Source organism: Chaetodon auriga, chromosome 23, assembly GCF_051107435.1.
Source record: "Chaetodon auriga isolate fChaAug3 chromosome 23, fChaAug3.hap1, whole genome shotgun sequence".
Taxonomy (NCBI): Eukaryota; Metazoa; Chordata; class Actinopteri; order Chaetodontiformes; family Chaetodontidae; genus Chaetodon; species Chaetodon auriga.
This window is the reverse complement of record NC_135096.1, coordinates 16,650,114-16,671,818: the sequence shown is the minus strand read 5'-3', so window position 1 is coordinate 16,671,818 and position 21,705 is coordinate 16,650,114. Positions and strand designations below refer to the sequence as shown.

Here is a 21,705-nt window from a genome sequence, read left to right as displayed (position 1 = left end):
GTTTCACCACCGCCCATAATTTACTTGAGTGTTTGTCAGCTATGAGTATCTCCTCCATTTCTTCTGCACACAACTGCATAGTGGAGAACTCAAAAATCAACCATATTTAGTTTGATTGCCATCTGTTTTGAGTGAACTTTATTTCTTTTTTCAATTATAAAGTTCGTTCTTTGGAAAGAAAATGGCAGATTCTGTGATTTTATGTTAAGTATGGAGCTAATTAAACAAGAAAAATTAATAGCAACAGTAAATTAAAACATTAAAACTCAAAGTCAGTAGTAGGTGGTGATAAATGCTTCTTAAATAATAACTGTCAGTCTCAGCTGTAAACTATAACTGATGCAGTTCCCATCTCTAATACTGCATCTCGAGTCTTTTCTTAGTACTTTATGAATTCTATTGGCTGCCTGATCTTTACCCAAACATTAGATTCATTCAGCCATTGAGATCTTTTTTTCTGCAGTAGTGACACGATGATGAACAAAGATCTGCTGGAGCTGCGAGACTTTGTGAAACTGCTCAACATGAGATGTAATGCCATTGTCTGCTAAAGCTTAGGCAGATCCCTACAACAAACAACGAGAGAAACCTCTAAACACTGAAGATGGTGCAATAAGCTGAAATCTCCTTTACACGCTCTCTTGAATCAACACTGCGGGCCACGTAACAGAAACAAAAACATGCAGCAACTATCCAATAAAAATGATGTGGCGCTCAAACAAGCACAGACTTTTCATTTGTGAGCCTGCAGGCTCTGAAGAATGATGACAGCCTTGTTTGCTGAATATGGTGGAAACTGGCAACGTGTCAAAGCCATGTCATGAGGCAGGAATTTTGCATTACAGTGATGTTGAATCTTGTTATTTTCTGTCAATCTTAAAGAAGAAATGAAGCTCACAGACAGGAAAATGACACTCTTCATATACTTACAAACACACACATGCCAGACTGGCCACCAAAGCAAGAAGAGAGCGGGTGTTTACGCCAATGTAAGGGTGGCAACGACACAGACTGTGAGCTATAGCCTAAATAAAGAAGACATGGAAACCACATGGCCAGAAAAACCCTCGCCTCAGCTATCAGTGGCAGTGACTCGGGACTCAACCGCAAACCCAGCAACCGACCAAACGCCCCGCTCCATCACCGCCCCTGTATCATAACACCGATATAGGTCAGCAGTGCTAAAGCATCTGCAAATCTGCAGATTATCTCTGCCAGGTTTTTTTATGCTCTAATCAGACCAAATCCTCTGGAGTGGAGTTCACTCTTAAGTGGAATTCCACAGTTTGAACTGCTTGTCTGAACCGACCACTGTATAAATGAGAGGTGGTATTAAGGTATCAGGAGGCACATTATGGGGTTAGTGCTTCTCACTGGTTAGAGTACAGGAGTCTAACAGCTGGAGGAAAAAAAGACAATAGACAAACAGCCAAAAATATACAAGACAAATGCAGAATTTGAAGTGCTTGTGTGCATTTTCTACAGCAGAATGCACGAAGGAAGTCATAAAGCCTCTCAATCAGCAAGGCAGAGAGAGGGCAGAAGGAGGTATAAAAACGTCGAAGCAAGCATTTCCCACAGTTGGAAGTGATTATTAAAACTGCAGGGGCTGTCTTTAGCTCTCTCCCGCTCGGCCTCCACTGTGTTTACTAAGGTATAGCTGACAGTCAGCCACGCCTGCAGTTATCTGTGGTGTGTGTGTGTGTGTCCAACTTCGCCCCTGATCTGGCATAAGTCTTGAATCTAGATGATTTATCACATATGCAGGTATTCATAATTGATGGTCCCCTGAGCGCTTAGTGTGACACCAAGTTACAGAGGAGAAAGAGGGCAAGTTTAAAAATAGCTAGGACACCTACCATCATCTCATACATTATTAAATACAGCCCAGAGATCTGATCTGACATCCATTATGCCACTCCACACACTGTGAGCTCAGGCAGAATTAATAGGCTACTATGACAGAAGTGTAGGGATGGAGATTAAGACTAAATAATGGATTGTGTACCAGGTAGAGGAGTATGTTAGATTTGAAACTCTCTTTATATACAGACAGCTGTCCTTCATCTGCAAAAGATTTCCTGCATCCTTTTGGCTTAAACATACAAAACCAGTCTGATCAGATCAAAGCTGCCAGCATCGCACCGCAGTCCGAGGCCAGTCGACCTGCGTCTCGCTGGGCGAATGCTGAATTGTTGAGGAAATTCTTTGGTGTCCAGTAACTATATATATTTGCCTTCACCATACCAGCCTGTCAGTGTCCATGTCAAATGCGAAGGGGAAACAGCTGCACCATAAGTACACAGTCAAAAATAGAGGTACGTACGGAAGTGTGTTACTAACAGATGTACTACAGCGGGCACATAATGGGACCCAGATGCATACCTTGGGATCCACGGATAAGGTACAAAGTAGTTTCTGATACCTTAAAGTACAGATTTCTGCAAATTTAGACTGAATTTAATGTACAGTTGTGAAAATTCGTTGGAGGGGCACTTGTTCGCTCGTCATGAGCAGCACTTGTTGGCCTGTGCAGACAGGCTCTGAGGAACTTTGTCAGGTCTGACAAAACAACCACGATGATGTCATCAAGTCTAACCAAATATACTATTGTTTGCATTATGGGTAATGTGGGTGAAAGAGCCTTCGGAGCGTGACCCTTTTTAGTCCTGAGTATACAGGGATTAAAAGTTGGGACATCGCAGTCTCTGCTGATTTGATTTCAACATACTTTTAAACATATTTTTTTCCAACTTCCATGGTGCACCCATTTCAAGGACTAGCTTTAGAGATGCTGCCAGGCTGACTTGGTAACTGTCAGACAGAGCTAGGCTAGCCGTTGTCTACAGTTTTTATGCGAAGCTAAGCTAACTGGCTGCTGGCTCTAACTGTCATTGTGTTCCTTTAAGATGTGGCAATGCTTCCAGAGCGGCCATATTAAATACAATTAGCACTGCACACAGGCGGGAAGCTGGTGAGAGATCACGACACTGTCTCCTGTTTACTAATTATGGTACACATAATTATGCTGAAGAATACACAAAATGCAGCTATGGTACATGAAAATCTCTGCTTCCGCTCCACTTTTTTCTGAGTGCATAGCCTCATTGTGCTATAAAGGCAATGATGCACAGTGTGTTAGTGTAACATGATGATCCGTGCCCAACCCCAATACAAACTCCTCAGCGCTGACAAGATCTCCCTTGGCTTGGACCCCTGGGCTCAGGCAACAAGTGAAGGGAAAACGCATTTATGTGTTCGTTGCATAAGCAAACAACCCTCAGCTCTCAGGTCTCATTATAACTGAGTCTAAACTCAGTTTCTAAGACCCAAGGACAGAGACAGCAGTCATAATTGATAGCAAAAGCCATCAGTTGCAGACAAATGGCATATTGATCACTATCACGCAGGAAGACAGTCATGGCTGTTAGTCAGGTCTGTGCTGTGGACGAGTCCCTGAGGATGAGGACAGCACGAAGGCGATCACAAACTGTGCAGTACAACCTATATTCAAGAGTCACTTATGAGGGAACAGTATAACCTGTTTTAACATGAGGGAAGACGTCGTGTCCATATAACACCATCATCATCCTCACTGTGGGTATGTTTACCTGAGTGCATACGTCAGGCAGCTACAGGCCACATGCTGCCCTGTCATACAATAAAAACATGGACCGTGTCTTTGGCAAGTTTCACCTTTGTCGCTGCTCAGCTGTTTCGCTCTAACCTATCTGGTTGCAAGGTGCACCTGAGGGGGTCAGATGACAGAATGAACTACACAAGCGTTCATGTCTTAGTGTGTGTGTGTGTGTGTGTGTGTGTGTGTGTGTGTGTGTGTGTGCGCGCGCGTGTGTGTGTGTGTGTGTGTGTCATCTTTCTCGTCCCTTTGGAGCTGGTGGTGTATGTTTCAGTTACCTGGCAACCCCTTTGAGAAAGTTGTAACAATAGACACCCTGTAGAGTCAGACATGGGGGACATGCAGCAGTAAAGGACAGCATAGTGACAGAAATATCAGTGTTTCCAGATGAATTATGACGGATGTTGCAGAACGTGCTGTCCCAGTTTTTAACTGTGTTGTATCTATAAGTATCTGCTCTGCTGAAGTGTCCTTGAGCAAGGCACTGAACCTCTGACCTGAAGTAAGGAAAGCCTTTATAAAAATATACTGCTTATGATAAATTATGTGTGTTCAGTCTTGGTGTGTGAGTGCAGAACAGACTCCCCTCACCATCAACACTGACGTCCTGACAGCCTCCGAGACGCTCTGCCTCAGCTCGGCGGCGGTGCCCGGTTTGTTGAGCCCCCGGGTAAACTTCCTCGCCTCGGGTGGAGCAGAAGCCATGGTGTAGCCCACCTTTCATCAGGCAGCCAGGTGCGGAGAAAAGAGCAGACTGCGAGAGCTGTCCCGGGCGGCGGTGTGAAGGCTGAAACCCTGCGCTCCAGGCTGTCCGACGTGCGTAACTGCACACTGGCGCTCTTTTATCCAGCCATTGCGCTTCTCTTAAACTTTGCACTGACTCGGTCACATCTGCAGTTGAAACGGTCGTCCAGGGTGGAATGGAAGATGACTTTCACCGGTCAACAGCAGGCGGAGAGCAACATCCAAATGCTCCGTCCCGCCAGCGGAGGTCCCTTGCGCAAACTGGCACGCCCCCCGCTTCCTCAGTGTGATACTGCCCAGTGGGACAGCACTGCAAACTAAGTCATCCATCATATTTGGAGGCTATACGAATAGGTGCTACTGCATGTAGCAAAACTGTATTTCTAGTATGGCTGTGGGACACTCAGCAGTGACATTATAGTGCCCAGATAACATCATTTGGCATTTTCTACTTGCGGTATCACGATTATGCTTCAGTAATACACAAAGGAACATGAACAGACTTAAAGGGCAATTCATGTCTTAATTGTTATATAAATACAAGGCGTACTAAGTATTTGAGCAGCACTAATTACTGTTTTGAGGTTATATAACTACAAACCACAGGCTGCTCTGCCCTAGGCACAGGATAACATTGCCATCTGCTGGAATAATTATTGTTTTAACCGTACAGTTTGTCAAAGTTACTTGACCACACAGAGGCGGTAAAGTAACACAGTTGAATAACTATTGAGGCATTTAAAGGCACTTTGTCACTCTACAGCACTTGAAGGAAGTGCACCTTTGGGATTTTGCATTAAAATACAGGCATTGCACAAGTCACATTCATTTGCTGGTGGTTTTCTAATGCATGCTCAAACTGAGCTTTACAGCGTTTACACGCGTCTAAACAATCGGACAATTGCACAGAAAGGATGAACGCAGCATATGTTTCCAGGGTGTTATATTCACAGTCTGCGGCACAGCGGCGCTGCAACACCCCTTCTGACTGTGTAGGACTGTCCTCCACCCCCAACACCAACCCACAGCAATCTGATACCGGAGACGAGCGGTCCAGACAAGCCTGCAAACGAGGCGTTCCCAGCCGCCCTGTCTGTCTGTCTGCCCAGTGGAGCTCCAAACCGTCAATGCCAAACGCTGCCGACCGCCTCGGGGAAGATCAGACCCAAGAGATATCCATTCCCCCAACCCCGTCGCCTGCCAGCACGGGAGAAGCGACCCCCATCTATCGCGGAGCAGAAAAGCTCACCGTAGACGCCGTGGGCTTGTGAATTCTTCTTTTTCGCACAACGAAGATCGTGAAATGAGACGGGACGCGGAGAACTAACTGGCTAGCTGTTAGGCTAACGTCGGTTAGCGGCGATAGCAGGCAGCTTGGAACCTAAGCGAGCTAATTGGCTAACGTTTATATGCCAAATTCATGCCTGTTGTGTCGAAAGGGTGGACGTTTTTACAAAGTGTGCAACTGAAAATGGTCTGTATTTACATGAATTAGTTGTGTGTCGGTTATTTTTAGCGTTATTTACCTTCTTTGCCCAAGTTTTCTAGTACCAGACAGTCGCCTTGGGCAGCTAAGTTAGCATGTTAGCTAGCAGATATGGACGTTGTTCGCTGGCTGGCTGTAGATGGCAGATCCGCCAAACAAGTTAGCTGCTTGCTTTATGTGCCCGGTCTGTGCTGGCGTCGACAGCGGGACTAACTTAACTTTTCCTGGCAGCGAATGTTAGTTATCAAATCACGTCAAGCGACCCCAACACGACAGCGCCTCTTTTTCGCATCGTTTATCAATGTGCTCCATGCCTGAGAGATCAGTTCAAGTTATTGAGCTGACGTGAGGTAAAAACAAAGTGTGCAAGAGAAGAAGACGAGAAGAAGTAGAAGAAGACGTGGAGGAGCTCGAGCTACGAGACCAAAGTCTGTGTCCGCTGTCATGGCTATGGGCCGAATCACGATGAAATCACTCGCTAAATTTGGGATTTGCCTGGCGATCCTCCTGACTTCTGTGGCTGGTAAGTGGCTTATTAGCGAATTGATTTTTTTTGGGAATGAGGGAAATGTGCTTCCCATGAATATTTGATGCTTTCCTTTTGGTTTCTGCTGCTTTGGTGCAGAACAGTCTGAGCTACTTTACCCCCATCCAGATTGTCTTGTTCGGACTGGGACATCTCTGGTGTCGACTGTATTTAATACTTTTAATACAGATCATTATATCATACCTGTGTCAGACCTGCCTGTCTGTCTCTTATCCACCTTGATGGCTCAATCTGTGTAACTCATCTCACTGTAGTCAAGTAAACCTTCATAGATATCTGCTCTTGTGCAGACCAGCAACTACACCCCTGGCTCCTTTTTAATCATTCTGTGTACAAAGGCCTGGAAAAACACTGCCAAACATACCGCAGTCCTTGTCTGCCAAGTTGTGCCCCCTGTTCAAGACTTTGGGCTGAAGCCAGGCTTCTGTGAGACCTTGAGCATGATAAGATAGTAGCTGGGCTGCACAGTGCATGCATGTGGGTGGGGAGGGGGGTGGAATGTGTGGGAAGACAGGAGGTATTTTACGAGATGGATAATTTCGGTGATAGAAATTCAACATTGTGCTTAGGCTTTGGCAGGGTTTTGAAAATAGGTGGTCTTGTAGCTGGGTTTGTTCATCCGATGTTACAGCCCTGTGCGTGGGTGTGAATGTGTGTATAAACAGCTTCTCAATAGTGTATTATCATTTCTGTGAGCGTGTGTTATTGTTGAGGCTCCTCCATCCATTCATAGACAGGGTATTATCAGAAGCCCAGAATAATAACTGCTGTTGCAGAGGGAAATATGTGAGTGTGGAGCATAATTTGAACACACAGTTTTGACTGCGCTCGTCACTTTAAGCTGGTAGTGCAGAGAGACTGTGCTCCTATTTGCATTTACATTTGCATTTAACAGACAAGCAGAAGCCTGTGTTTTGTTTTTTTTTAAATTCCCACTTCTTTAAAAATGACATGCAGGGGCTTTTAATTGTTATTGCTCAGACAACAGCTGATCATGAGGTCATGCGTAAGCAAATAGAGGAGGAAAGCTTGCTATTTAAGCTTAAAATTAGAAACACTGGAGTAGGGAGATAAGTAAGGCGCAGAAGAGGGGTGATTCAGCCGAGAGCGGGACGTGAAGCTTTTACTGGAGAGATGAGTTGTCAGGTTGTGACGTAGGATCAGTGGGGGTGGGAAAGGCTGAGTGCAATTTTCATCCCGAATTGTAATATTCAGCAAAACGTGAAACAGTAATTTATCATTTCAGCACACACACGCTGAAATTTGTCATCATCACCAAATATTATCGCGCTGATAAGCTCACCTGTATGAGACATGACATGCAAATTAGTATTCCCCGAGAGCACTTTAACGACTGCGGTGACTGGCAGAGGATTGACATATCCACTCAATAATCAGTACAAGGACGATTAATGGATACTTACACGCACGCATGCCATGTAAACAGCCAATAAATTCAAATCGCTGCACTGTGCAAAATTAATTAGGCCAGCAGTCAGACTTTGTTGGCATAATGACTGTAAAGAGACAGGAGACAAATGTCTCTCTGTCTCTCTCTGTGCTGCTGTTTAGTTCATGAATACAAAGCAGAGATACACCCGAGCCCATTTCTTGGGATGATACTTGTAATGATGATGATGAGAGGTATCACAGGGCCCTGCAGTCTGCAGGAGCGTGTTAGTCATCTCTCTGACCCATCACCTTTCCCTTTGCTCCCTCTGTCTCAGCTCCGGCAACATTATTGCCTCCCATCATCCCTTTTCCCAACTCGCCTATTACCACTGTTAATTTCTTTTTCAAATCATTATTCATTTCCTTCCACCCGCCATGTGTTTAACCTGTTTGCAGCTGAGCTTGGGTTGTCCTTCCGCTCCCTGTCCCCTGTGACTAATCAGTGTGTGGGTGTGTGCCTGCTGCTCCAAAATCTGGAGTAGAAACTCGGGATGCCAACGGTTAACCACTAATAAGTTAATCACAGAGAATATTTTTGACCAGTTACACGTTGGCCTATTGGTTGATCTTCATACCTACACACACACAGGTGCTCTGCTAACAGCTTCGCTTAGCCCGTGGCTACGTAAAGTACACTGAAATGTCTGTGAAGTAAAAAATGAAGCTTGCTGTGGGAACATTTCCTGCTGCTGTGTGTGGAATAGTACTAGCACTTGGCTGGACAGCATTAAGACCAAGCACCCGGCTGCCATGTCCAAAGCCGGCTCGCAGCCAAAGATCATGTCGCCGGTAGCCGCAGGGAGAAAGTGTAATGCGTGCTGGTCCGAGGCCATCATTCAGTTGAGATGGATGTGATGCCACTCATTGTGCTCGAGGGCAGGAAGTCTGGTACCTCAGGCCAGAGTACATTACACCAGTGAGAGCCATCGTTACTATTACAAAACACACTTTGAGGAGAAGAAGTATGAGCTAAAAGTCAAGCTGGCCAGGGCAGATAAGCTAGCTCTGACTGGCTCTAACACCAAAAACTGTTAACTAGCTTTATTAGTTACCGCTTAATGGTTGTCAGGCTGTTGAAAGCAAAATGAACTGAGACTGAGATGCCTGCAGACCCTACCTGTGGCGTCTGACCACAGGTGTTCTTAAAAGCAGCATTAGATGGGGACAGACTTTAGCCCAGATTCTTATCAAGTTCATCTTGTAGCGCACACATGCACATAATGTGTGCCTCAGCCCACATTCAGGCAGACATTTTCACTGTTGTTCCAGGTAAGATGGGGATTTGAGGGTCCAAAGAGGATTAGAGCAGAAGTATTATACCATAGCATAAAATGGACTGCTCATTTGCTCCGCTTGTCCAAACTCCGTAACTGCTTCTCTGGAGCCCCATACTGTGGCGTTGACAGGCCCACTGTTCCCCAACCAGCCCACATCTCCCCAGCCTCAGCGGGCCACGGGGTACTCTTGAAGCTGTCGGCTCCGCGGTCACATCAGCGGCTCAAACAGAAAGTGAAGTTATTGGCTCGAGATTACAGACTCGCGCTTAACAGCTGCAAGCGCGTTTGCCGCGAGGGCTAGCTCAGATCGGAGCCTACAGAATATGGCGAGGCAGGCCCAGACTGCTGTCAGCCCGGCAATTAATTGATGGTTTACATGGCAATGTTGGTTGAAGAAGACGAGGATGAATCAGATTTAATGCCAAGTACAATACATTCCCCGGAATCTGCCGTGGTGACATTGCAGCTGAGATATTTTGGAAACAAAGACAGGAAGGGCTGTAACAGTGCAGAGAGTGAGAAACCTCCTCGGTGTATTATGGGCTGTGACTAAACATTATTCTCATGATTGATTCAAGGGAACACATCAGCAGGCTTTCACATGCTGGGGAGTACTATTGTACATATGAAAAAAGCTGTATTCATCCTGCTGCGGCTCAATGGGGAGCTGCATGAAGTCTGATAAACTGCCTCGAGTGATGTCACTTGAGTTTGAATATGGGGGTGTGAAGTTAGAAAGAAACACGCTTACCAGACCGCTGTCGTCTGATCCTCATCTCTGCTTGAGACACATTAGCCGCTACTAGCGTAACTCACCCGAACCTGTGGCTGAACTGGCGATGGCTGAGTTGCATTGTGGGTAATGTAGGCACCTGGTTTTGACAAAGAAGAGAGATGGAATAAAAAAAGATATCTGTGGTTCCACTGCATCAATTTTGATCCCTTTTTTCTTTTTCTTTTTAAACTGTTCATCATGAATCTGACTGTTTCAGGAGTGCAATGCTAATTTCCTAAAACGGCTAACTGATTATCTAAGTAGCCGATTATTTTTTATATTTACGTATAATCGTTTCAGTTAATTCTGTGACCAGCTCGTACCACATTCATGTTTCTAACAATAATACCGGCTCATGTAAACATTAGTCATAAAAAGCTTTTATGTCAATGATAGTGAACACCAGAGACTGTAAGAAAGCAGCACAGTAATTAGCACGAATCAAGGCATAGAGACTGATTCTGTACATCAGTGGTGTGAAAACGTGTGTGATTGATGTTTCAGTTAATGGCGCCGATTTTGCTCAAAGCCCAGGGGCTCACACCGCCGAGCCGCATCACCTTTGGCTCTCGAGCGAGTCTGCTGAATGTGCATCCCAGTCGTTTCTGGATGTGATGCAGCATCACTCCAGAGGTAAACACAAGGATAGTAAATGTGGAAAAAGTAGCTCGTAAAATGTTAAAGTCACTTGTAAACCCGCGAGGCAACCAGTGTGTAGAGGCAAAAATAGAGGTAATATAATGATGTGTACTTACTCTCAGCCTACAATTTGGCATCAGTATTTGCACTACTGGAGCAATGCAGTTTAGTTCGGAAGTAGTCGCCTCAGCTGAAGGATATACTGTAAAAGCACAGGGCCCACTTTGTTTCTGTATTCTGCATGCGTGAGAAGAGATGACACTGATTGCTAGAAACAGACCAATAAATGCTGGAATGAGGAGAGGGGGTGGCTGCTGTTTGGTCTCTAATACAGCTAGCCCTGTACTCTATTAGATGAAGAAATCAATGTCTGTGTCTCTTGGTACCTTGGTTTGAGTTCTGAGCAGAAGTAAAAGCAAAGCTAGATACAATGGAGCAGTGTTCAGCCGACCTTCTGGTTTGGCAAAAAGGAGAAATTAGTGGATGTTTTAGAAAACAAAAGGTGCAGCCTTGAGATGGTAACTCAGAGTGACAGCCTATGATTAACACGAAGCGTTCTCCTTGACCGGCAGAGACAATAAGTCCAGAGCGCGCAAAAATGCTGCTCAGACTATGGATGAACTGCTGAGCTTTTTGTATTTTCACCCATGGAAGCTTTAAAAAGAGGGATAATTGTTAGCATCCAAAAGGCTGTGAGGTGATTTTGGTCTCGTTTTTATTTCCTCTTGTAGCTGGGACGTCACATCTGTGGATATTGCTGTGTCTTTGTGCCTTTCCCATGAATGCCTTGCATATCTTTGGCCTTGTACATTTCTATTCATGTCAGTTTGTAATAATTGCAGCAACAGAACAAGGTGCAGTTTCCAGATCTCAGTATTGCAAGCGATCATAAGTACAGTATTACTTAGAGAAAAATCCCATATATAGTGATGTATGGTCGGACTGACTCTGGATTTCTGAGGCCAATACTGAAACTCCACATCTGACAGTATCAAAAACAACAATATATTAGCCAATAGTGTTTATTTTCATATTGTAACCAAGATACATGCTTGTCAGTGCTCCCTGGCTGACCATAGAGTCGCTGTTATGGACACACTGTTTGTAAATGACCTCAAACCTAGTTTGACATTTCTGTGGTGCAATTTCTTGTCTGCAGTCACAAACAGATACTGTAGTTACTGATATATCTACAAAAAGTCTGCAGTGTTGTGTAAAGCTCAATGTGATGTCATCAGATGGCTTGTGTCTGCGTCGTGCTCCAGGGCGGTATAACTGTTCAGTTTACAATCACATTAGACAAAGAAAAGCAGGAAACGATCATAATTCTGAAGCAGGAAAAATGACTTCGGCTTTTATAAAAGATCAGGTCTAACGTCACAGCCCCACTTGTCGAACAGGTGAAAAACCCATCATACCAGACAACCACAGGCCTCCAGTGGTGACGCTGTAGTGGAAAATCAGCCTTTCAAGCTCGTGCGTAGCCCGTGAAGCCTGCAGTGGCTGTTCATTTACTGAACGAGGAAAAGCTTTATAAACACGACTAAATTCAGACACGGCCTGAAAGCAAACTTTTGCTTGTTCATTAATAATCTGAGATTATACCCCCCACGGTGTGATTGTAAACGCCACTTTGGGCTCTCTGTCATCTGTGTATCACATATTCTGGAAAGTTAAGGTATGGGAGGGAGGGGGGGTGAATTTTGGTATAAATGCATCGTGGTCAATAATGGAGGCCTCTAAGCTTTGAGGGTAGTATAAGCTCCAGGATTAGCATAACTGTACCAGACCCAGACAGACACAGACTGAGTGGTGGTGTTTTTGAGGGGGGTGGGCAGTCCCGAGGCAACAGATGGGACAGATTAAAGCCCGCTCACCCCCCTACATCTTTAAACTCAACCAGGGGACTTGGAAAATTGGGGGTGTCAGCAAATACGCCTGAAACCCATCCATCCTACCTCAGCAACAAGCACGCACCCAAACACCAGCAGCAGGTACAATTAGAGCGGATACATGCTCGTGTGCAGCAGCTTTAGCCTTTGCGGTAATAAAAACAGCGCGCACGCCGGCACACATCGTGCTCCTTTGCAATTTGAAGGTTTTTGGCAGCGGATGCACCGGCCATGCATGATGCATTATCGGCTCTCGGGGTGTGCTCGTCTGCTTCACACAGTGACAAACACCAGAGAAAGGTCCGTCTTTAAATGCATGCATTTTTGATACTGACGCAGAGTCGATATCGTACAAAGGCTCCACGCGGCTGCATTATGCCGGTTCTCCCCACGAAAACCCGAGCAAGAGAGCGCAACTTATATACTTCAGTGGCTGCGGACAGTGCACGCATGCCTGCAGAGGAAATGGTGCGTGCACAGGTGCATCAAGCACGTTTCAGCCTCCTCTGCTTTTTTTCCTGCCCCTCCCGCCCTCCCTCTCTCTGTTTCTGCCTCTAATCTTGTGAACTCGGAACCAGTTGTGGAGAACAAACAACCGACACATCAGTGCACTGGGTGACTTTTAATCAAGTCTCAGACTGCCGTGTCTTGCATCGCTCCAGTGGGCCTTGGCAGTAGGAAGGAGAGAACCAGATTAGATCGCTGTTGTTTTTTAGCAACGAGGATGAGGGGATGGGGGTAGTCCGGGGAGGGCGGTAGGGTGCACCGAAGGCCAATTGGGGGAGGAGGGTTAGTAGGGGGGAGAGATTAGCAAATAACTGGGCCATGGGTAAACACTCAGCAGTGCCTGCCATCATCCAATGAGCAGGCTTGGAGCAGAAAACTGCGAAGCCTTTTGATATGACTACCCTCTTTCTCTCTCTCTCTCTCTCTCTCTCTCTCTCTCTCTCTTTCTCTCTCTTTCTCTCTCTCTCTCTCTCTCTCTCTCTCCCTCCCTCCCTCTCTCTCTCATCTGCCTCGCTCCACTGGCCTTGCCTGCATACTCTGACCCACAATCCAATACTGCAGCGCAAGCCAAGATCACACAGCAAGCCCCACAGAGCAGAACCAGGGACAGAGCCGGCCTCGGCCAATGGGAGATAAACACGGATTGGCATCCAACCAGAAACGCTCCTCAGAAAGACAGAACTGAGTCAAAGAACCAACCACAGGCGAGCAGAGCGGCAGACAAACCAATGAAATCTGACTACAGAAGTGCTCCCATGGCTCAGACTGCAAATGAGCAAAGCCTGGATGTGACTGCTGTGGTTTGAGCGCCATCCCATGCTACGCTGAGCTTTTCAATCTAATAGATGCGCTTCAGAATCTGGGTTTTTGTTCAAGAGTGAGGAGGAAGTGCGAATTAAAGAAGCTGCCGTGTGATCAGCCCATGCTCTCCATTAAGCGTGTGCAGCCGTGCCCACACATAAAACAATTATGTTATCTTCACATGCATCACCATCAGGGTATGTGATGCCTGCTGCATACTTAGCAGTGTTAATATGGAGGCATTGCTTTTTAACTTTTTGTTAGTGCAACGTATTAAAATAGCCTTTTCCCTCATGACAGCGAAGTGCAAAAATTATTCACACTTGTGAATGAAACCCCGAAATCAATTTCTACATTGACCTCACAGCCTTTTATCTGCTTTTCAGCTTTTTCATGCCCAAGAGCTCTCATGCACCGAGCATCATAATGGGGTTTTTGATTTCATAGCCTTGAGTTATAGTAAGAATTTTAATAATTAATGTCAGATACAGTATCTGGCCAGCTTTGGGTGAGAGACAGAAGATACTCTGCTCTATGGATTTCTGTTCTCCACATCTTGGCGTACGAGGGCAGTCTGTTTGTCTAACTGTCTCTGGGTGTTGTCACCGGCTCGGCACTTCCTTCTATTGTTCCTTTATGTTTCTCCTCTTTTTACTAGAGTTCCTCCTCTACAACTCACGTCCTCAGCTCCACCGCCCACTCCCCTCCATTTCTGGGTTTGGGTAATTAGACAGGAAGCGTATTGGAGGCAGAAAAGATCACTGTTCTTGGGTAGAGCTCTGAACTGCAGTGTCTTTTTGGAGGCTTTGCGAAATAAATCCATGAAAATGTGTCAAACATCATGATTATTTATCCGTTTTTACAAGTTGAAAATAGTTGCTGCTGCTAGCCGTCAATCCCATGATGCCTTGAGTCGAGTCTGTATGGACATATGCTTCTGTCAGCTGATTGTTATCTGTAGATATCACACATATTCAAGCCTGGAAATGATTAACAATAGTGGGACACTTAAGGGCGTCCCCATATGTTTAATGGACTCTCCCTCCCCGTTGTGCGCGACGCTGAAGTGGCGAGCAGCTGAAAGGTTTTTCCCCAGAAGTCCCTGAACATAGCACAGAAGACGGTAGATGATAACTCAATAGTGATTATTGTGGTTATTATGTTTCGCTTCAAATAAAAAAAAATAAAAAGAAATGGCCGTGATAGGAGCTCTTGTCTGCAGCTGTCTGTTAACTGGTAAGAGGACACTTAAAGGTCTGCTTATTCTTCAGCAGATAAGCCACCATTCCCTTCAGATTATCAAGTAAAGGGGAAAAATGCAGCTTGAAACTAAAGGGTTTTCATTGCATTTCATTTCAAGACATAAAGATAATAAATTCCTCCAGCGTGGTCGGTGTAAGTTTACTTTAAACGTATCATCACTTGTCAGACTCTGATAAATCAGATCTGATTTCCCCTCTGTGACAATAGAAAAGTGGTAAAATATGCATGAGTGTTTACCCATTATGTCTCCCTGTTATGTTCATTTTGGGGAAAATGGCAGTTCCCAGTTCAGTTGTTTTTTACGCCTTCCATCAAAGAGCAGAGAGCTTGGTTTTGGGCCGAAATGAAAACATATTGACAGCTTCTCTGCGTTTTTATTTTGATGCATTGAGAACATGCACATGTGACATAATATGTATGATAATTATGGAGAGCATGTACCTTTTGGTGCTCATTTTAACCCGGTGCATGTCGATGTGCTAGGAATACATGCAAACGGCCAACCGTCTGCCCAGTCGGGAATTTAACCGCTAACCCTGGCAGCGCCGTCGTCGACTCGTTGAAATTCAGTTTCCTCATCAGAATGAAAATTCCTCCACATACTTAACCCTTAGTTTGAACTCCTTTCCCACTCTGCATGTACACAGCGTGCTTCCCCCTGCAGGCAGAGTCCGTCCCACAGAACAGTAGGCAGTAAAGGCCCACAGGTTGAGGGCAGCCGAGGCCCACAGTAGGCCAGGGTTGATAGCTTTATCTGCAGATGGGAGCAGAGGAGGAAAGTTGGCGCCGTGCCCAGCAGAGCTACCACTCCATCGCGTCACTCTCTGCCCACACAGGCTAACTTGACCTTGGGCAGGGCACAGTCACCCTCCTCCCTCCACCCCTCCATAACAGCCCCCCGCCTCTTCCCGGCAAGGAGGAAAGGGAGGAGCTGGGAGTAATGGAAACAAACTGGCACATCATGTTTCCCTTATCTGAAATTACCCACAATGCAAGCTACGTACACAAACACACACTCTGACACTGGCTCTAACTGTCTCAGAGGACTCGCCCTCCCAGACGTTCGCTGCAAATCAACAAGCGAAAGGTCCATTTCACAACTGGAACTCACACTCTGGCTTTTCTTTGTCTCTCAAAAGACGCTGTCGCTCTAACTGAGGTTCACTCATATTTTTGGTAAAGCCAACGTAGAAAACAAGCCATCGGCCATAAATCAGTTGATTTCATTAAGTGCAAGGTGGGAGCTTTAGCGTGCTGAACATCCATCTCTCCTTCCTGACATTTCATTTTCTCCGCGCTGCGTTTTCATGGTCATCTTGCAGTTTTTGTTTATGTTTTTAATGAGGGTTCTTTCAAACCCTAATGTCCCCTTTTCCTCTGCGCCTCTGCATGTGTTATGTCCTCCAGGCTAGAGTTTAAATTGGTTTTTCTATTGATCTTTGGCTTGTGAGAGGCAGCAGTCTTTGCAGGCAGACAGCTATTTTTCAGCTGTGGATTCTTCCTGTACAGACAGACGCAGCACCGGCATCAATCTGTGTCTGTAGCTGGTCTGTACACGTGTGTGTTTTCACAAATGAACGCTGTGCATAATTTGCTTTATTAGGAAATGTTTGATGTGAGGGACTTTTCATCTGCATCAGGCTGTAAATTCTTATGTGAAACGTGCATTAGTGTTAGCGTGTCGGTGGAATGAAGCTAACCCTGTCTCCTCACCACATCAACACAAACTTGCAAACTACTTTCATCTTACAGTTTGATGCACTTGCCTCTCGACATCCAACCGTTTAATTCACTTTGTTGCTTCTGCATGAGCACAGCTCCGTTTTGTTGGAAATTTGATTTGACTCCAGCTCCTCTGTCTCTTTGCAGCGGCACAGGGCGAGGAGAGGGAGTGTGCCTTCACGGACCAGCAGCAGCAGTGGGAGGTGGAGCGAGTCGCAGGGGGCGAAGGCCGGGTGTCCCCAGAGAACACCACCATCCGATGTGCCAAGGGCAGCCACTGTTTTGGCCTGTGGGAGAAGAGTCCCCCGGGCGAAGTGCGACTTGTCAAACAAGGTACGCCTTGAGAGAGCTGTGACGTACGTAATCCGCCTTCAAAGTGAGACTATGACCCTGTTGACGCAGCCTGTTCAAGGTGGGAATGCTGCACCGTTATTCCGTCTCACTGGAGGTCAGATCAGAATTAACGTTGGCGTAAAGAGGGTAAGCCGGCGTGTTCTGTGAGCGACCCACCAGCAGGGGATTCAAAGGACAGCTAGCAGCAGATAACAGGAAACTCAAAGGAGAGGAAGTCTGTGGCTACAGCGACTGATCACCTGGTTCAGTGCACAAAAGCAAAGCCAGCATAATGACGTGTCAAAGGTGGAAAAGAGCCACAAAGTCAGCAAACCGGCTCACTCATGTCTGTTCTAGAGCAACATGTAGTTGGCTAATATTAAGCAAGCATAAGCTAGTGGTCGCACCAGACTTCACTGGATGTTTTCAATCCCTGTTTCCCTCGCTGTCCCCACCCTCACCTGTCACCCCCTCTCTGTCAGGTTGCTGGACTCACCTGGGTGACCACCAGGGCTGCCGCGACGACCGCTGCGTGGTGACTAACCTCCCTCCACAGATCCAGAACGGGACGTACCACTTCTGCTGCTGCGGCAGCGACATGTGCAACGTCAACTTCACCGAGGACTTCCCCCCGCCCAGCCCCACCACCGCTCAGCCCATCTGTAAGGAAGCAGAAGCACACACTCCATCACTGCCGCGCTCTGTGCGTGCAGTCATGCAATACATATCCCATCCATGCTTGATTTGTAGTGAGTTTCATTTAATTTCTTGCCAGAGGATGTCTTTCTAGTCATGACGTATCTTCCTCGTCTGTGACCGGTGGTCGGCCAGCCATTAAAACCATGTCAGCCAGATGGATTCAGAGCCAAATCGCAGCCTACGCTAATACTTTCATAGCTTTAATATTGAATTTGAGCTGACCATTTTTTGAGAGTAGAGGCAGGGAGGGAATTCACATCAGCACTAATCACCTTTGACATCAGGTCAGTCTTCCTGAAGGAGTTGTGTTGCGCTGAAAAGGGAGCTGTGATTTTCCCTTTTCTGGATTCAGACTGCCTCCGTTAATTTCTCCTCTGTTTCTGACTGATGAATTCACTCAGGAGAGCATTTTTCTCGGACCAGAGAGAGTCTAACTTTTCTGCCGTGGTTGCAGTCGTCTCTTACGCGAAGGCGCGAGGGGACTGAATGAGAGAAAAATGACTAACAGAGAGAAGAATGGGAGAAAACAAATGCAGGCCCACACAGCTCTGAAACACAAAGCTATTAACAGAAAAGAATGAAAGGATGTTTGATATCATCAGAGCTGTTGGACCTACACCTACTTGTAGCTACTTTCTCTCTCCTCCTCCTCCTCCTCCTCCTCTTCTTCTTCTTCCCCTGCTTCATCATTCAGCTTAGAACTGAGCTTCCTGATTGTTATCCATTATGAACCTTGACAGCTGTGAATTGCAGTGATGAATTGGTTTGCGTTGCCGACAGATAAGAATTGCAGGGTTTTCAGTGTCTTCGCTCAGAGCTGGTGGAGGTTATGTGCACTAAAGGCTCGTCAAAGTGGCTGATATCAAATTCTGTTAGTGTCGGTTCCCGCCTGTTGTGTTTATTAAGTTGTTGGTTTGCTCTTCGTGAGGTGTCAAACACAGCAAACATATTGTTAATTGTTCCTTCCCTTTAAGGTTTAGCTGTGAATGGAAGCAATGTGTGTGGCAGGAGAAGGAAAGAGGGGGGAAGGAGGGGCGGCGGCGGCGGCGGCGGCGGCTCATCTTCATCTCTCCTGCCCACACATAAACACAAACACACACTCTGCCATCCATGTCGTCTCTCTGCATTCCACGGATTACAAGGCGTCTGGTGTATCTGCCTGTCTGCGGGCGTGCCGGTGACTGTTCCTCGGAGTAGACGGGTGACGAGACAAACACTGGAGAAAGTTGGGGAAAAATAAGCATTCGGCGTTAAAGGGACGTTCGATTAGTTGTTGGACATTTAAGTTCGGGTTGCATTCTAGCTTCGAAACCTGTTTCTGTGTCTGCTCGATTACTAAATCCTGACATGTCCGGGCAAATGGGTGGCAGTATTATTAGGAGCAGGAAACGGTTTGAGTCAGTTGGCTGTCTGAGTGATCTAATGCCAGCAGCCATGGATGACGACATTCAGGTCTAGGTGGTGGAAGAAGCAGTCTGATCTTTTACTTAAGTAAACGTAGCAGCAGAGTGCTGCAGGAATGAGTCCTCAAAGCCAGACGTGAGTTAGCATTGTTGCCCTTCCAGTTCCCTCGTCTCGACGTCAACGGACTCTTTTGAATAGGTCTTTGGTGAGATGCCCGAATTAAAGTCTGCTGTTAACACGAGATTAAGAGATTTTCACACTTTGTTCTCCGACTTAAAATACGCCAGTAGATTGCCTAGTCTTGATTTTAAAGCTTTTACACAGGCGGTTGCAAACAAGAGGCTAAATGAGACTACTCACTAGCCTTTGTCACCTTGTTGCTTATGTGTGCGCTCCTGCAAACTATTCACACTCAGACTTCCCAGTTTGTGGATTTATCATTTTATAGTAAAGTGTGTATCGTGCAGTGTAGTCGGACGCTCAGCGGTGCTGAGGTTGAAGTCATGTGACCGTAGTGTTGTTCATTTGTAGCCTAGCATTAGCTTTCTGCTTATTAAAGAGTTTACTTTCTTGCAATAATCCAAAATCCAATGAGAAATCCCATTGTGTTTGTAGTCTCTGCAGCGTTTTATGCCACAGTGTAGAAGTACTGAGTTACAGGTAAAAGTGTAGAAATATAAATATACTTTAAATAGCAAAAGTAGGCAGAATTGTACATTATGTAATATGATTGTAATCATTGATGTGTGAATGTCTAAGCATCACTTTTACGTTGAAGCAGGTAAAAGTTGAGTTAATTTGAACCATTTGATGTACTGCTGGGATAGACTAATCTATAACATTCATTGATTATATTTCAAATTCATCAGAATCTGAAGTAACAAGTAAACGTACGATAGAAAGTCTCAGAAAATGAGAATACATAAAAGGAAAAAAAGTGCTTCCCAGCCCCGAGGCCGAGCGATAGTATGAATATTTAAGATTGTGGTGATATAAAAGTCAGCACTATCATTAATACGATGTGTGTTTGGGCGTGCCTGTGTGTGTGTGTGTGTGTGTGTTTGTCAGATTGCTTCCTGTGCAGCCCTCTTGTTGATTGTGAACTCACTGACCTTGGCATTTGAGTGGAGCCATGTCAGCCCCCGTGTGTGTGTGTGTGTGTGTGTGTGTGTGTGTGTGTGTGCATGCGTGCTCATGCTAGCACGTCAGTCAAAGTTGGCCTTAGGCTCTCGAAGCCATCAATTATTGATAAAGGCTGGTGTCTCGCGGCAGCACCAGCGTGTTGACTGATGTAGCAGAAGCAGGAGAGTGTGTTTGTGTGCGTCTGGGCAGCTGCTGTGGACTTTTCTACCATTTCTGCAGAGTAGAGGTGTATAAGAGGAGCAAGTGCTGGCACACAGTATGTAAGGCATGTGTTTGTTAGTCTCCAGAGTCACACTTACAGCTGATGCAGTTTCATTAATCACAAAAACCTGACAGCTAAAGCTGCAGCCGCCTCGGCTAACTGCCTCTACCTGCCATCTGACCGGCTCTCCCGTGCTCTCTGTGTTTTTCTGTATTTTCTTTCGCACTCTCTCCGTTCACCTCCCACACATCCTCTCTTCCTGCACTGCTTTCCAGTCTGTTGACCATGCTTCATGGCTGTTTGGCTTAATTGATGCATTTTTCCTCTTTTCCTTCACGTGCTTCGCGGCTTGCCTGATGGTCCACAAGCGCGCATACTTGCATACCCGAGGCATTTCGATGTTTGTGTGTATTTTGTTGACCTGTTATTAGGGAAGAAAGAAAACACAACTTACTGTATGCTCACGGTCTTCAGTCACATGCAAACCTCAGCTGTTTTGACTCCAGGGCCCTGCTGGAGTTTCACTGGAAGAGCAGCAGCATTTACACCTGACAATACAAAACAGAAGAAGGAAAAGCAAAATGTTAACAGCGCACACAAGGAAAGAATCACACAGCAACAACGTGCACAGGCAGAGCCAGAAAGCCAAGAGGCTTCTGATGTGCTTGAGCAGGAGAACTCAAGGTGTTCTGAGGAGTTCTGTTTGCATTCAGTGTCACTCCAAAAAACACATCGTGTGCATCCCCGAGGAGCAAATCTGTGCATTTCCCTCAGAATAATGTATTTTTTGGATATTATAAATCCTGCATTGCTCACATCCACGTTTGTTAGCGACAGTCTTCTTCTTCCTCCCTGGTGAAATAATCACCGCAGACAGAAGGCAGAGTGCTTTTGATTTAACGACGAATGACCTGCACAACCTGCTGCTTGTCGATTTGGAAAACTGAGAATGGCAGAACTGGTAAAAAGGGGTCTGTGTATTCACTGGAGCTCACACAAAATACAGCGAACCTCTTAGCTGGTTGTGTGTCGTGTGCACTCACCCGTGGTACAAGGCAGTAGAGGGTGAACCATGGAATATAAACATAATGTGCTGCTGAATTTTCACTGTGTGCTGAAAGAATAATAACATACTGCTACCTGTCGAGCTACCTGCACTGTGGATTGCATCAGATTGTACAG

General features: G+C 45.9%; 2 protein-coding genes across 5 annotated transcripts in view; one reads left to right on the top strand and one right to left on the bottom strand.

The window, feature by feature from the left end:
* dock9b (dedicator of cytokinesis 9b) overlaps positions 1-4,991 on the bottom strand; it is a 46,316-nt gene extending 41,325 nt beyond the window's left edge. For 3 of the 4 annotated variants that reach the window (XM_076723419.1, XM_076723416.1, XM_076723420.1), the window contains exon 1: positions 4,229-4,990. In XM_076723419.1, coding sequence (XP_076579534.1) covers positions 4,229-4,342 — 114 coding nt within the window. In that variant the 5' untranslated portion in view covers positions 4,343-4,990. Of the gene's footprint in view, positions 1-4,228 lie in introns of all 4 variants that reach the window. The other variant, XM_076723413.1, reaches the window with a different exon arrangement.
* Positions 4,992-5,406: 415 nt separating this feature from the next.
* The window catches only part of LOC143315883 (bone morphogenetic protein receptor type-2-like), a 28,337-nt gene continuing 12,038 nt past the window's right edge, over positions 5,407-21,705 (top strand). The window contains exons 1-3 of the mRNA XM_076723422.1: positions 5,407-6,390; positions 16,890-17,075; positions 17,558-17,737. Of these exons, the coding sequence (XP_076579537.1) occupies positions 6,312-6,390; positions 16,890-17,075; positions 17,558-17,737 (445 nt within the window). The 5' untranslated portion in view covers positions 5,407-6,311. The remainder of the gene's footprint in view (positions 6,391-16,889; positions 17,076-17,557; positions 17,738-21,705) is intronic.